Source organism: Carettochelys insculpta, chromosome 17, assembly GCF_033958435.1.
Source record: "Carettochelys insculpta isolate YL-2023 chromosome 17, ASM3395843v1, whole genome shotgun sequence".
Lineage (NCBI taxonomy): Eukaryota > Metazoa > Chordata > Testudines > Carettochelyidae > Carettochelys > Carettochelys insculpta.
In genome coordinates, this window is record NC_134153.1 from 30,229,066 (window position 1) to 30,245,037 (window position 15,972).

General features: G+C 47.6%; 1 protein-coding gene across 8 annotated transcripts in view; it reads right to left on the bottom strand.

The window, feature by feature from the left end:
• Nucleotides 1-1,252: 1,252 nt before the first annotated feature.
• The window catches only part of CBFA2T2 (CBFA2/RUNX1 partner transcriptional co-repressor 2), a 92,462-nt gene continuing 77,742 nt past the window's right edge, over nucleotides 1,253-15,972 (bottom strand). For 6 of the 8 annotated variants that reach the window (XM_075012147.1, XM_075012143.1, XM_075012149.1 and 3 more), the window contains 6 exons: nucleotides 15,072-15,325; nucleotides 14,371-14,456; nucleotides 10,850-11,045; nucleotides 7,909-7,977; nucleotides 6,668-6,858; nucleotides 1,253-2,522 (listed from right to left, as the gene is read on the bottom strand). In XM_075012147.1, coding sequence (XP_074868248.1) covers nucleotides 2,232-2,522; nucleotides 6,668-6,858; nucleotides 7,909-7,977; nucleotides 10,850-11,045; nucleotides 14,371-14,456; nucleotides 15,072-15,325 — 1,087 coding nt within the window. In that variant the 3' untranslated portion in view covers nucleotides 1,253-2,231. The remainder of the gene's footprint in view (nucleotides 2,523-6,667; nucleotides 6,859-7,908; nucleotides 7,978-10,849; nucleotides 11,046-14,370; nucleotides 14,457-15,071; nucleotides 15,326-15,972) is intronic. The other 2 variants (XM_075012144.1, XM_075012146.1) reach the window with 2 other exon arrangements.

The following is a 15,972-nucleotide window of genomic DNA, read 5'->3' on the forward strand; positions in this document are numbered from 1 at the left end:
GAGAAGGTCTGATAGTTGAAAAGAGCAAGACTTTGGAGGGATTTCACACCAGAGATGTTCTTTCTGCCCACAAATACTGAATAGCAATAGTGAATGGAGGGAACATTCATGAGAAATGAGAACCTTCCATAGAACAAGAATTGTTTGCAAATAGGTTTCCATTATCCAGGAGGCATCAGCTGTTCTCTGAGGTTAATATAGATGGCTATGGAACAGCCTCCCCCCAGGACATGGCCACAGCTTGTGCTTCAGGTAGGTACGCACACATCCATGGAGAAGGATGTCAGACAAGGAAGGAACACTGCCAGCAATTTTCCCAGCACCCAGCAATCCAGACTTGTTCTTCCTCTAAGAAGCAGAGAGTTTGTACTGGAGAAATAGCAATTTTATCTACCTGCAATCTGTATTCACATGCCATGACTGGGTCCAGGCCCCGAACTGTGATAGTAACCACCCCTCATGGGACAAATCCAGAAATTCTTCCTATGGAATTTCAGTCATGAGAAGATTTTTGCCAGTCAGATAAAAGATTTGACATGACTTCATTCCTGGAGACGGCAGGTTCCAAATGCAGAGGACCACAGCCAGATCAATTAACCTGCTCTCATTACTGTGGCATATCGTCACCATACAGTCACCCAAAAGCCTGTTTTCATTGCTAGCCCAAGGAATTGTGAGTTGCATCTCCATTATCAGCATCCATTGTCAAAAGTGACCGCATACACTTTAGGAACCATTTGCATTGTCTGGCTCCCATTCATAGATCACAGAAAAGCAGCAGCATCTTGGAAACAGAAACTCAATGAAGGGTCCATGCTCTGGCCCGTATTCCTGTACAGCAGAAGTCAACGGGACTCACAAAGTGAGGATTATAGCGTCACATGTAACAAGCTCTTACAGGACTCAGTAAGTTCTTCTACACAAGCTGGGTGCATCAAACCACTCTTCCTCCAGACCACATGAGAACATGGCCTTCAGGTCCAGCTAGGCTCCTAACAGCCAGTCCCACATGCCACAACTTCTAAGCGGTCACCTCTAGATCTGGGCAAGCTATCTGCACTAGTTCATAAATCAATGCATAATGCTAAGAAATTTGGTCATCTAGAGCAGCGCAGCCAGAAGCATTCCTTGGATTGCACTTCTCTGCCTGGAACCAAGAGCTCAGCACACAGGAGGGCTCTTGTAACCCTATCGAGGCGCTGATGCTTAACAAACTGACATAAGCTGCAAAACTCGGCAACTATTTTTTAAAGTTGTCATGCCACCATGCTTGAACAGAAGAGGCTGTAAATGATCCATTGAAATTGCCTGGAGGAGATTCACAGAGGGAAAACAAAGTCAAGAGAACAAAACTAACAGCTTCCATGCAGCAGCAAAATCTTTCTGCACAGCAAAGTAACCCAATCCACCTTGCGGGGGGAGGGGGGGGGCGGGCAACGTGAGGACAGGGTGAGATTTGGGTTGAATAGTCAGCAGACGTGGGGAATGGAGGCTCCTGTCCATGCTGATTGATAAACAGACTGCCTGGTTAGAGAACAGCATTAAAAATGGCTCATATTAAAAAAATAAACCCATTCCCTCTCAAAATGGAGATTTGTTTGGCTTCCCTACTCTGCCAAATACAGTTCTCTTCTCTTTCCGGGAATGCCTGTCCCCGACAATTACTGAGCTCAGCCCTGGGGAAAAGCAGACGTGTGACCAAGAAACTGCTTATTTTCCATGATGCTCAGAACGAGAACTTCTCCCACTGAGGAAGATCAGCTCAGGTGGCCAGGTCATTGCAGGGAGTTAGCAAGTACAGAGTCACCTGGGAAGAAAAAAATATGTATGTGATGAAAGAGGAGGAGTGAGTTGTGTGGGAGGGCAGCTCAGGCAGCCAGGCAAACTAGTAGGAAGACCACCACCACGCTTCCTCCTAGGATACTGCGTACTGGTTGCTTGGACTCTTCTTCCCAAAGAAGTCCAGTTAAAACAAAGAGGGAGAAGCCACAGTCCTTAAGGTTGAAGCAATGTGCTCTCTGGTGCAAAGGTTTCAAGTGGCATTGAAGTCCCATCGGCAAGGCTGGCGTGTGGTTCTTAACAGCAGCTGATGGATTATGACAAAACAGAACAAGCCTCGCAAACGTCAGCTGACTCATTAGGGCTCTAGAGCAGCCAGTGGAGTTTTGACAAAAGTGTTTAGGCTTAAAAACAGGAACATGTATAAAACACACTGAAGTGAATGGAAAGATTTAGAGTCCATTAGTGTCTATTGCTGTCACGGAGGCTGGGGTAGAAGATCGGGAGGTCGTTGCAGAGGTCTTCTCGAGGGCGGGACTTGGAACCCCCTCGACTGTCTTGACAGCAGCTGCCACCAGCCGCCCTGCAGGCAGGGAAAGGGGCTTGGCCTGGCTGTGTAACCCTTGTCCGCAGATCCGATGATGTCTCTCCCAGTCTTTGTGCTGGCAGAAGGAGCCACAATACCGGGCAATGTTGCATCCACTGCATGTCTCACTGGCTTTGCGACCGCAGTTCCAACAGCTCTGCAAGACAGAAAATACTTGAATTTACAATATATTCCCAAAGACACTTATCTAGTTGGTGGGGCTGCATGACAGGGCTTTCTGGAGCACTGGTTTTCAAGCTATGTGCCGTGACACGCTGGAGGGCTTTGAGAACTGTCCAAGTGTGCCATGGGATTTCGTCAATTTCCCCTCTCCTGGATTCTTTGCAGAGCTACTGCGGGGGGAACTGACGATCCCTCGCCAGCTGGGGCTCAAGCAGCAGGGCTGCCTGCTTCGTGCTGTGGCAAGGGAGAGCAGGAGCCTGTTGGAGATGGGATGTGCTTTAAACGCTGTGGGACTGTCTCTCTCTCACTGAGGTGTGCGGTGTTACTGAACCCTGCAGGATACGCAGGCTCTGCTGTGTGCCAGCAGAAATAAATGTCAAAAAACTCCACCATGTGTGGCTATTTCACACACATCCTGGCCCAGGAACAGGACAGGCCTCTGCATACAATGAGAACAACCTGCCAGAGTGTGTCCTGCTGGCAGCCGACAGCCCACCCCAAGTGCAGGCAACATCACCCACAGAAATCACAGCACAGCTGCTGCTACATAGCTTCTTTGTTTCCTGCTTTAAGCAGCTTCCTGTACTATCCAAGGGCTCTTCATAGAGACTACGGCAGCCCTGCTACAGAATGAACACCTGCCGGTGATCCTGCTCAGCCACACAAGTTTGAATGGGCTAATGGGGGGCGTCCTACATGTACAAGCCTATCAGCCTGATAAGCATGCTCCCAGGAGGGGAGGCAAGGTTTACTGAAGCCTCCCCCCAGGATCTGGAAGATGTGCCAGCCCACTGGCTTACCAGGCGTGACTTTTGTAAGGAGCACAAGGACCGGAGGCTTGTGACTGCCACTGGTCACAGAAGCAGAAGTGGAGGGTTTGCTTTCTGCAGCTGGACTTGCACACAAGAAAAAACATTGGGACAGCAACGCCTGTTGTGAAAAACCAGCTGTCACCAGATTCCACACATGCACCTTAACCCCACAGCCCTGGACATATTCCACAGACACCAACAACAAAAAGCTGCTAAGCGAGCAGGAATGGAAAGCAACCTCAAGAGTTCCTCTGGTGGCCTCATGTTCTTCTTGCTGAGAAGCTCAGTCAGAAGCATGTCAGCAGGTGCTCTCACAGCTCAGGTGGTTGCACTCAGAACCATTTGCTCCTAGCAATAATTTAGGGGCGTGTGGAAAGAGGCAAATACAGAGGACTGGTAGCAGAACTGCTTTAGAGTCAGCACGCACAGGACAACCGTCTGTCTTCAAGAAGATGGGAAAAAAATCCTTCACTGATGTCTGCAGTAAAGTCTAAGAAATTGGATCACATCTTGAAAGCCATTGACATGCCCGCCTACAGCAGTGTGTTTCCTGGATGACTGGGCACACTGGAATAACGACAGCCTCTTAACGTGGTGCCTAATGAACAATGCACTCAGTTCAGAGAATCCAGTTTTACCTGCGTCACACCATGGTGCTCCCACCACTTCCCTTGGGAGAACACTGCAGCATTAAAACAGATTCACGGGAAAAGTTTGCCCTGATATTTAATCTGAAACTCCTTCCTTTACCTCCTATCTTCTGTATCATGCTAACCGAGTCTTCCCACTCACTGATACCCACAGCCACCAATTTTGCTACACGCCCCCCTTGGATTGAGATTTAAGGGCCAAACATCTATAATCATTTCTTTGTGTCTCTGTTCATAATATGTAATATGCTATAGCTCCTTTCATCCCAAAGGATACCTGTGTAGCAGCTAGGGTAAGCCATGTCCAAACTGGGACTGCTGTACCATCCAATTCCGGCTCAGCAATCAGTAGAATTGTGCCACTCTCCAGGAGGTAGTGATGGCTTTATTTACAGCAGATGGAGGACTACAGAGACCCTCCTGGAGGAGGGATCCAAGACGCCTTGCCCAGTTTGGGCCATGTCAACATTTTTCACTGGAACCATCAGAATTTTCTGCATGATTCTAGAATGAGGTGGGCTGGTGTCATCTCAGAGGCTTGGCGGAACAGGCCTTTTCCAGGCTGCTCAGTATCCTGACGCCACATAACCACCTCACGTGGAGCCATCTTCCATCTACACCAATGGAAGACACCATAATCATGAGTGAGATGAGCGTCTCTGCGCTTTGGGATGGGAACTCTGGTTCCTTGATGCCCAAGTACTGGAAAAGGGGATGAGGAATACTATTTCCTCCCAGAAGTTGGTCCAATAAAAGTTTTTTTTTTTTTTTTTTTTTTTTTTTGTCATTTACATTGTCTTTCTCATTCCTTCTTGGACTCAGATCGTCCTAGTCCCACACAAATCCACCTAACGAGAGCAAGGGGTCGTCTGTGAGGATGGCCAGTAAGTCGACTGCAGATAAGTCAATTCTAGCTTCTAGACCTGCCCACCGTGCCTCCCCCATCTCCCCCACCACCACCCAATGCCACACATGTATCTTCTCATTTTCATTGTCAAATTAGTTTCCCTGCTTGATAAGCTCCATAGAGAACTCTCTGACCTTACCTACCGTGCATAATGCACTTCAAGGGTCCCATTCACAATGGGGAGGACATGGTTAAGTAAATCAGCATTGGGAACAGGGCGGAATGTCCTTGGGCAATGGTCTGGGTGTGATAGGGACAGAATGAGAGAGGAGTCCATGGTAACCACAAAGCTGAGCCACTGAGTGATGGGGGGATAGCAGAGATGTTGCCAATGGAGGAGAGATGCCAGGGAACTAGAACTACACCAGGCTAGTGCTATACTTCAATAGTCCCCTTCTACAGCATCCATCTCAATATTGAACCACTGTGAGAAGAGAGCGGACTAAGACATTTTCTCTGCTCAAGATGAGGGGAATTGAAAAGGGACGTAAATTAAATGCTCACTGTAACAATGTTAGACATGATTTAATGACAAAGGTCAGAATTCATTTTCATAAGGTCAGTCCTTAGTGGCTGGTGCCTGTTAGGTGTGAAGGACTCAAATGTCACTCACCAAAAAACATGCAAATAGCCTCTTGAGTATATTTTGTGTTTCTTTAGCTCTGGGAGGATCAAATTAAAATTTCACAGTAACCTACTGATGATTGGCCGTGCACCATTAGATCTGATAAGTTTTCACGAATAAGAAAAATACCAGGGCTACATATGGTGAGCAGTTAAATGCCTGTATCAGAATGAATCTATTTTGCAGCATGTCTTTTGTAAGACAATGCAAATCCTAATGCCCGAGATGATATTCATCCTACTCATCTGCACAGACAGACTGATGTATGGACACACCCTTACCAATTGCTATAGAATCGCCCCACAAAAGTCCCTGAATCCTCAGCTGAAATTACATGAGGATTCAAACTAGCAATGACGTCTATCTTTCGAGGAGCAGTGTGGCCCAATGGGAACTACTTGTGGGACGCAAGTGATCTGGGTTCTGGAACTGGCCGTACCACTGCTCTGCTGAGCGACAACTCACAAGTCATTTCCCCCTTGTTCCCCATCTGTAAAACAGAGGTAACAATTAGGGTGACCAGGCGGCAAGGGTGAGAACTCAGGCGCGCATTCTTTTTCAGACAGCTGCCTCGCTGAGACGAAGCCCCTAATATCAGGACAGTCCCAATGATACTGGGACACCTGTCACCCAAGTAGTGACCCCAATAGCCTTTGCAAAGTGCTTTGAGAACTATGGATGAAAAGCACTAGATATTAACTATTATTATTATTTTAATGCCATGAAGCAAAACTAAGCACCTTTTGTTAACAACCCAGGGAGGAATTGAAAACAGCTGCTGAAGCGTGGTTGTAGTCAGAGGAAAGTGCAACAGCTCTGACTTCCCTTTCCGAAGGGGACAAATCTGGCATTGCTCCAAGTCAGGAACCCTGTACACACTGACATTCAACACTACTTCCACATGCGCATGCAGAGAGACTGGGGTAGCCTCTGGTTTCATGGCATGTCAAATGGAATCATTTGTAAATTGATCCTGCTGTCAAAGAAACAAAATGGGAGGTCAGCCCCCAGCAAGTCAATGTTGATTAGGTGCCTATTTGCCTTTTGTGACTTGGAAAATCTCACCCCATAACTGCCCATCCTGCCCCCAGCCCAAACTTCAGGGGTATGCCCCGGGTTTCTTACCTCTGTAGACTCTTCCTGCTCATTAATGACTAGGAACGCATCCTCAGTAGCTTGGCGCTTTGCATCCGCAATAGTTTGTTCCATGCGAGCCCTCTCAGATGCAATCATTTCAAATGCCTTCTGCTCTGCTTCCGCCACAGCTTTTTGCACCTCAGACATGGCCTGGCGCTTTACTTCATTCACGGCTTCTTCTGGAAGAAAACAACAGCCTCATCAACTAGTCTTGCAGGCAAAGTGGACAGAGCACATGGGAAGGGAAATCCCTCTCGGGCAGCACTACGCAGTGCTAGGGTGGGCATATTAAAGAGTAACAAGCAGATAAGAATACTAGCCTGTGCAGTGAACCTCGTACCTACCCTGAAGGGGCAACCTTGAGGGAGAGAGAGAAGTTTAGCTGCTACAGACAAGTCAAGCTAGGGTCACTGCTGAGACTGATGACAAGGTTGCCGACTTAGTGCCAATTGTCATGTTTCCTGGGATATGCCTACATACTGGTCCTGCTGCAAGGGCAGGAACTAGATGTGACAACCTCTTGAGGTCCCTTCCAATTCTAGTGTTTCATGATTCCACATTAGGAACCACTGTAAATCCATCCTCTCGTTCTACACAGCCTACTGACGAGCCTGGAATCCAGCTGCTTCTGATCATTAGCCTATCAGCTTGCAGCCATTGAAAACCCAGGGTGTTGGAAATCCACACAGGAGTAGATCAAGAGTGTGAAGTAGTGGTGGTGGTGGTGGTGGTGTGGGGCAGTGGGGAGAGAGAGAAGGAATACAGAAAAGCGCAACAGACCATCGGCCCAAGAAAGGGCAGGGGGGCCGTATTAGTTAGATGAAATGATGCTGGGCTCAGTTGCAATGGGATGAGGTTCCCCAGCGTATTTCTCCGAACCTTCATCTTGGGCCATTGGGCACATCAAGTTCAGATCTATGCTTTCCACAGTGTCTCCAGCACCTTCCTGAGCTTGTCTCCCCAGGCAGTTATCCTTCTGGGGCTGTGCATGCACTGAATGTGGAACACAAGCTCACAACTGCACACGCACATCAAGCACACATTCAGCTCAGGTGCATGCCTCTTTGCAAATCTAGGCCAGCCCACAACCAGCCAGCCAGCAAAGGAACAGCACACATTCAAGATGCTTCTCAACAAACACGACTCTGAATCTGGCCCTATGTCCCCTCTACATTTATCCTGTAAGCTTGTGGGAACACATATCAAGTGACCCATCTACAAATGCTTACCAGCTTTTTTCCAGATCTCTTCAGTAACATAGCCCGTCCCTGACCTGCTGCTGAAGTCTCGCTGAGAATCTGTGGAAACGAGAAGTGCATCAGCAGCGTCTCCTCTCCCTGAGTTATTTTGCTTAAACAGCCAATCCAACCCTGCAAGAAGCTGTCAGAACCTACAGACAGGGTCTATAAACCTAACTAAAGCACCAAGGGACCATGAGAGACTTAATAGCTAAAACCCAAGCAAGTGAGTTCTGAAGATAAGACCATTCATCAAATGGCTAGATGATAAATGAACTTTTAATTAGCATCCTGCATGATTTATTGCACAGTATAATCAATTTCCATCATCCGATACTTCATAATCACAGACTAGATTTATAAATATACCTCAAACATCCATCTGCTGTGTGCAATGGATTGTGAACATCAATCTATACCAACAATATATTGCATTAAATGCAGAACTTCTCACAGGCAACTCAGGCTTAAACTGAAATACAAACTAGGAATCTCTTAAAAGTTATAGGTATCCAGACAACATGCCCAACACTGCACAAGCTCAGTGACTTCACGTGTTGACAGAAGCCATATCAAACAGATTCTGTATCACAGGTCTCAGCACTTTAAAGTATATTTCCAAAGGAAAGGTTTTAGAAATCCAGCAGGACGGCTTTTAGACATAATGCTTTCTGGTGAATTGATTAAAAATGTGGTTTTTCTAAGGAGTCACATAACTTCAGAAAAGTAACAGAGAAAGCCGTGCTAGTCTATATACTATCAAAACAAAAAAGCAGTCCAGCAGCACTTTAACAAAATAATAATTATTTTGTTGGTCTTTAAAGTGCTCCTGGACTGCTTTTTTGTTTTAACTTCAGAAAAAAATCATCTAAGCTAAGCCAAAGTGCAACAGAAGAGGCATAAATGTCAGAGCTTGTTGCTCAATAGGTTCTAGCAAAACTTTGCCATATAAATTGTACATATATCAGCTATTCCACGGAATTGGAGGTTTTTTTTTTCTACTCTACCTACACCCTCTGGCTTAAACGTACCAATATTACAGTTCTCAACACTGCAACCTGTTAAGGGAGAACTCAACAAGAGTCTCTCAAGTTGTTTTTTGGTGCTGGCTGTAACTACCTGAGCAGCTTGAAAAGGCTGTTCTGCTCTGAGAAGCAATTATGTTCAATGCTATGCCCCATACTTAACAGATCTGCTCCCTGCCTGTATTCAGTATCATCTTTTTACCACTTTCCTGCTCCAGTTAGAAGATGTGGGATGCAGTTTCAGTGGGAGAGGTCTAGGCTGGATATTGGGAAAAACCTGGAGGGTGGTGAACCACTGGGATGGGTTACCTAGAAATGTGGTGGAATCTCCATCCTTAGAGGTTTTTAAGACCAGGCTTGATTTAGTTGGCATTGGTCCTACTTGGAGCAGGGGGTTGGACTTAATGACCTCCTGAGGTCTCTTCCAACACTATGATTCTATGATTCTACATGCAGAATCAATATCAAGAAGAAAGATGGAGCTGGGTTCTGTCTCTTTTGTGCTACCAACAGAACTGTTTGCTAAGCTCTAGTCAGTTAAACCAGTAAAAACCCGACTGAAGACAAAAGAGTGGCACAGGTGACCCGGAGGGGAACCATTTGTCCTGCAGAACCTTTATTACTTATGGCAAAGAAAGGCATGAATGGGTGAATGAAGTCCAGGTCACAGTCCCGGGTTAGTCTGCAGGGCTGGCAAATAGAGAACACAAAGCAACACACAGTTTTACTTGTAATTGAAGCATGCATGATCTCGAATTTGAGTGACACACATGGAACCCCACAGTGCTATTTTTGAGGTTAGCAAAGAGCAGAATATAAATTTCTGGCACACCATTAGTGACTGTACTTCCAATCTATTGAGGGGATATAGGGCACACATTCTTCATAGCTCTAAACTGACTGAATGAAAAACCTGCTTCTAAAACAAAGCCTACAGTTCCTTGGTAGTTTCAGAGATCTCAAGAGGCCACTTAGTACAGGTTGACTCTCTCTCGTCCAGCACACTTAGGACTTAACCGGTCCAGAACCAGAGAATTTGCTGGACCACAGGAGTTCAATATTGCCTGGCAGCATTACCAACACTTCCACTGTTTACTGGGCTCTTAGAAGACATTTAGGGGTAAATTACTGCTAAGTAACAGCCCAGAACACAGAGAACCAGGACTGGTGGCTGGAACCTAACTTTATGAGACCACGGTAAACTTGGTACCACCTATGATAAGTAGTTGTCTGGCTGACTAACATCATGCCGGATTATGGATGTTGCCAGATGAGAGAGTTCTGGATTAGAGGGGTTCAACCTCGACTGGTTTTATAATTATGTCTGCAACCCATCTACACTGTATTCTGAGACTTCTTCCTCTCTCCCGACCTCCCGAATATTTCCGGAGAATACTTCTATAATAATTCTGTACAGATATTTCTGTAGAAAAATGTTACATTTTTGCAAAGTTTGGGGGAAGCTGCTCAAGCCATTTCAGAGCCCTAGGCAGCTACAAGTTCACCAAGCTTCCAATTTTTGGTAAAAGCATTCTCGATTTTTGGGGTGCAGCTGAAACTCACGTCAGCGTGGCTTTCAGGTTCCAGAGGGTGCTCTCCCCAAGCGGAACAAAGGCTAGTCTAGAGAAAGGCCTTCTGTCTCACTGGACAAAAACAACTTACTCTTCATCCATTCGCTCACTGATACATGTATGTTTCAGAGCACTGTCCCCAACGAAATGCTGCCTTGCCACATTTTACCTTCCACGGTTCTCAGACCGGACACACTTGATGGACCAAAGGACACTGTTTTTATCCTCTACATTCAAGATGCTTGCCCAGATCTGGAGGACCTTGCTGTGGAACCACAGCCTCAAATGACCAATGAGCTGCCCTGCAACATGGCAGCAGCTGGCTGCCTCTCTCACCACTGCTGATGGAGTCTGCACTCCCAGGACTGTGCTGCCTCGAGATGAATTCGCTCCCTCCCTTTCTCGTCTCTGCACTCTCGCTGTACCGCCTCTTCCAGTAGTTGAGCTCTTCCCGGTCAGCTTCCTGACAGCGCCGCAGAACAGCCATGGAGCGTCTAGTCTTCTCCACCATTTCCATGATGCAATTCAAAGCCTTTTGGGAGGGAATGAAAGGGGAATTTTAGTAACTTGTACAAAGGCCGGTTTCTTTGGAGTTCTTTAGAGTGGAGAATGGTTTCTTAGGGAAAGATGCCAAATTAAGAATATACTTCCTAACAACACGCACAGTCTGCTTATTTAGAACAAAGACCACTGAACCACTTGACCGCAATGGGAAAAAAATCAGACATTCAAACTTTGGTGAAACAAAGCACAACACTCCTACAACAGCTGAGATTTCTCTTGTTGCTTTAGGTAAAGTATGACACAAATGGGTCCTGGGTTGGCATCGTTAGATCCATGATACCTCTCTGGGCCAACTAATCAGCACAATTTCAACCACTGGAAAAAACAGGTACACTCAGAGAGCTAGGAAAAATGAAACAATTTCATCAACTCTCACACAATTATTGTTCGAAATAGCTTACATTCATTCCCCTGGCACTTGGGGGAAAGCCCTATTGTGTAACAGTGGCAGGGGGAGAACTAGACAGAAATTTCTCTTTATTGGTGTGCAACTCAAATCAAATCACTGATTTACAGATGTGACATTTCACAGGACAACTCACCTTTGGGCTATTTCACCTCAGCCATGCGAAAGAGGGTTGAAATCTGACACACTGACCACTGCTCTATTCATCTTTCCAGGAAGAATTTTAGAGCATACTGTATTCAGATTCCCACCACTTGGAGACAGACTGAAAACAGACCACCGGCGTACGCAGACCTTCTCCACCAGCCAGCTGGCTGGACCTTGCCGTGAGGAACAGAGCTGTCAGCAGAGATCCCAGTTTTTTGGTGATAGGCGCCCCCCCCACCCCGAAGTTCTCTGATAAACATAAAAATCCACATTTTTGTGTGCTAAAAATGGAACGCTGAACGTTGAGTTCATCTGATGCCTGTAGCATGGTGGTGAGGGAGCCTGAGGTTTTACTGATAGATTTACCATCACAACGGAATAGAAGAATTGCTCTACTGTTGCCTGGCTCTTCTGCCCTCTGGTGATGGTTGCAGGCCACACTCCAATCCTTCTTGGTGGGCCTCTGTGTCCTCCTGTGGGACAGGGTGGAAAAGAGCCAGGACAGCCTCGCTGTGGAATAAAGAGGAAGAGGGCCCTGCTTCTCCTGCCTACTCGGCATTGGAGGTTTCGGGGCAGATGCTGCTGCCTCCCCTGAGCTGAAGGGAAACCCTTCCATTGAATGCTCTGCACGGGGCCGAGGGGTGGGAGCTGCACGTCTGTCTGAAACCCCAGCCACCACCTGGGCCGTCTGGGATGGGTGGGCGAGGCTCCAGGGAGGTCAGCGGTACCAGGATGCCAGCCATGGAGCCTGGTGTCACGGCACTGGCTGCAGTGCCATTGGTGCAGGAGGTCCCACTGGGATGGGTTGGTCTGGTGCTGACAGGGAGCCCCAGACTAAAGATGGGCTAGAGCCCAAGCACTTGCCACCAGGACACTGTAGAGGCACATCAGGAGTGGAATCAAGCTCAAGAGCAGTACTGAGGATCTGGATTGCCTCTGAGCCTGGCTAATGAGTGGGACACTCGGCTTCATGCCCTCCTGATGGAGTCGACCTTAACCCTGGCATGGCACACCAAATGGAGGTCTCAAATCTTCCACCTGCCACTGATGTGTGCTTCACCCAGGCTGTGCAGGCAATGGGTTGCTGACGGGCAGAGATCATCTGCAAGAATCGCAAGGCTTAGACCCCCAGGAGCGAGGCACATGCCGATCCAAGTCAAAGTCCAGAGAGAGACCAGCTACTCTAACTACTATGGGTAAAATCAACTCCTAAGAAACAGCTGTCAACAGCAGAAGACAATAGCAGAGGCTGGAGCAAAGCTGTTCCGATGCACCATCAATGGTGGCAAGAAGGAACGAACGGAGGGTGGTGGAAGCATGCAGGGCCCCTTATCCTGTACTATGGGAGATACAGACATGAGCGAGCACTGGAAGAAGAACCAGTTGTATTTCAGCCATGCAGGTTTAGGAAATGCTTTTAAGGGCACAGCTACATTTGTGTGTTGGTGGTCAAACTGGGGTTTAATTTAGTGCACCTTGGGGAGCCACACTAAATCAAATGATCTGGGTGCCACGATCGGCCCTGGTACTCCTCAAAATCACAAGGAGTAAGAGAAGTCAATGAGAGAGCTTCTCCCAATGACCTCCTACTGTGGGGTCAGCAGCAAAAATCAATTCACGATACGTAGATTCCAGCTACCCAGTTTTCATAGCTGGCTCTACATCTCTGAAATTCATTCTGCTCCCCCTCCCCCAGGGTAGACCTGGCCTAACTTTGATGCCACCCTTCCCTTTCAATGCAATTTTATCACAATTATGCTATCTGCAGGGATTGATTTGGAACGCCTTTAATAGCCTTCATCGACTTCACCAAGTCTCAGAATCCAGGATTAGTACCAAAAGAATGAATGGTATTTGGTGGTATATTTCTAGCCAGGCCTCTGTCCAGCCCCTGCTTGTGCACATGCAAAATTAGGTCACATTTGAAAACGTCTGATAACGTGCTGACATTCTGAAGTACCCCAGAAATAGTCTTTGCTGGTACACATATGCAAATGGTAGCATTGAATCCAAGTGGCTTTGCAAGTGCCATGGTTACCAACTGAGTTCACAGAGGCATTAGCTTATTTAAAGGTCATAAACAAGCGTAAGTCCTCCCAGCTATTCCTGCCTGCCAATCGCAGGTGTAACCCACACGAGTGTCATGCTACAGATTCCATCCCAACTCCCAGAGAGCAGGAGCCTTTGATCGACTCAGCTACAGAACTTAACTCCAGCTGCAATAGGTCCGCGGGTCCCATGTTCAGCCGCGTCCCCCACCCCCGCCTAGTGCCAACCAAGATGGTAGCTGTCACAAAGAAACACATTTGTACCACCTGCCCACGTCACACTCAGCCCTTCAGTTCCAAGAGACCCCAGAATATAACTGTGCCCCAGCTCCACCATCAACAACAGAAATACTTCAACTAGGAAGAGCAATTACATCTTTACATTACTCTGTAGTTTTCATGAAAACATACTGTCTCCGGCTCTTTCCTTACAGTAGGGTGCCCTGCACCCCTTGGACTGCTTTCACAACACAGAGACACTTACCATGGTTCACCCAAAGTCCAGGAAACCTGTCCCAAATCCACGAAACCTGACTTGTTAGGGGAAATTCAGCAGGAGGTTTAAAACATTTTGAATGTGCACTGAAATGGGCCACTCAGAAAATGCTGATTTGATAGCACCTGGGACGCTGCACTAAACCATAGTGGCTGGTAGTTAGCCGGCCCTCAAAGGACTTTTTTTGGTTCCTTACGTGATCGAGATGCTTCCACTCATCAGCCCACTCTCTCTCTGTTAAGCGATGGTCCACAAGCTCATCCTGGTAGCCTCCGTTTAAACCTGTTATGAATTACACCCAAAATTAGGACCAGACAGGATGATGTTTTCTATTAGGCATCACCGTGCTTTCAGACAGTGGTCTGGTACCTCCAGCCAACAGATGACAAATAAAACTCATTAAATGCATGTTGAAATAGTGAAGTGCAGTAGTGAGGGAAAGAGAAAATCCTTGATTTGTACATATTTTGTCCCTTTAATCCCAAATGCACATTCTTCCAGGAAGCTGGTCTCTGGGAACATGGCCACACGGCAGCTGCTCAGCAGAGTCTAAGCCCACCAAGATGTAATGCTATTTCAGTGCACGAGCTTGAAGACAAGTTATCTGTTTATGCTCCCTCTTGTGATACAGACATACCTCGTACTGCCTATGGCAAGAGGAACTGCCTGGATGACAGCAGATAGCTCCACTTACACTTACTTCATAGAACAGCAACTAGCCATTTAGATTTCCTGCACCCCCACCTCGGCTCCTCTGAAAACGCTTTCCAGCCATGTGCGTCTTATTGGCTGAGGCCTTCACTGTGCTGCCAGCTGCGTACTCGACCGTTCCACAGGTGCTCTAGCCCGACGCAATCAGCAAGATATCGGACAGAGGAGGGACCAGGGCTTTCTTACCCAGGTTGCTATGTCTGTCCCGCAAGTCCCTCTGTTCCAAGAGCTTGGTGGGGTCTCTGTACAGGTGGGAAGTTGCGATGTCTTCCAAGGTGTAGTGCTGGAGTGGGGGCGGGGTTGGATGGAACTGCCCGGCGGGGTTCAGAAGCGGCAAGGCCAGGGCAGGGCTGTGCCGTGGAGCAGGACTGATGGTGCACACTCTCTTGGCAGGTGGCTCTGACGGGAGCGGGTCTCTCTCAAAACTATTCTCTTCTCTTCTGCAAACAAGCCAGAAGAGGAGGGTTTTTTGTCAGCACTGAGAACCCAGTCAGAAAGGGAAAGAGGAGAACCCAGCAAGAAACCGATTTTGAGCCAGGAGTCTGGGCAGCCGTACTTACTGGGGACAAGAGAGGAAGCCAAAAACACTTATTACACTTGGAAAAACCCAAGCCGCAGCTACAGGACATGGCCATTGGGTGTCAGTTTAGATCATTTCCAGTTGCCCTTCTCTAAAGCCCAGGCACGTCCTAGGTAATTACACACAACTTTATCCAAAACAATTGGCAAGGCTTAAAACAGGCTTGCAAAGCACCCCCGCTCCCTGGCCTACAGCACCTCCCTCAGAGCTGCCTCCCACTCCCTGGGCACTGCACTCCACCAGGGAAAGCCTCAGGGAACAGCCGCCTCTTGCATTTGAGGCCAGAGCGAAGAGGACGCGCCAGCTCCTAGGCCCTCCTGAGCGCGTAACAAACACTGCCTGTGAAGTCCAGAGCAGCGGCCTCACAAACACACCTTCCTCTTGGAGCATTTTTATGGAGCCATGTTGGACACAGGAGTGAATGGGTTAGAGGTGAAGAGGCCACCTGGCTTGAAACAGAGCAAGAACATCATCCTCCAACAGTGTTAGGCTTCACTCACATGTCAG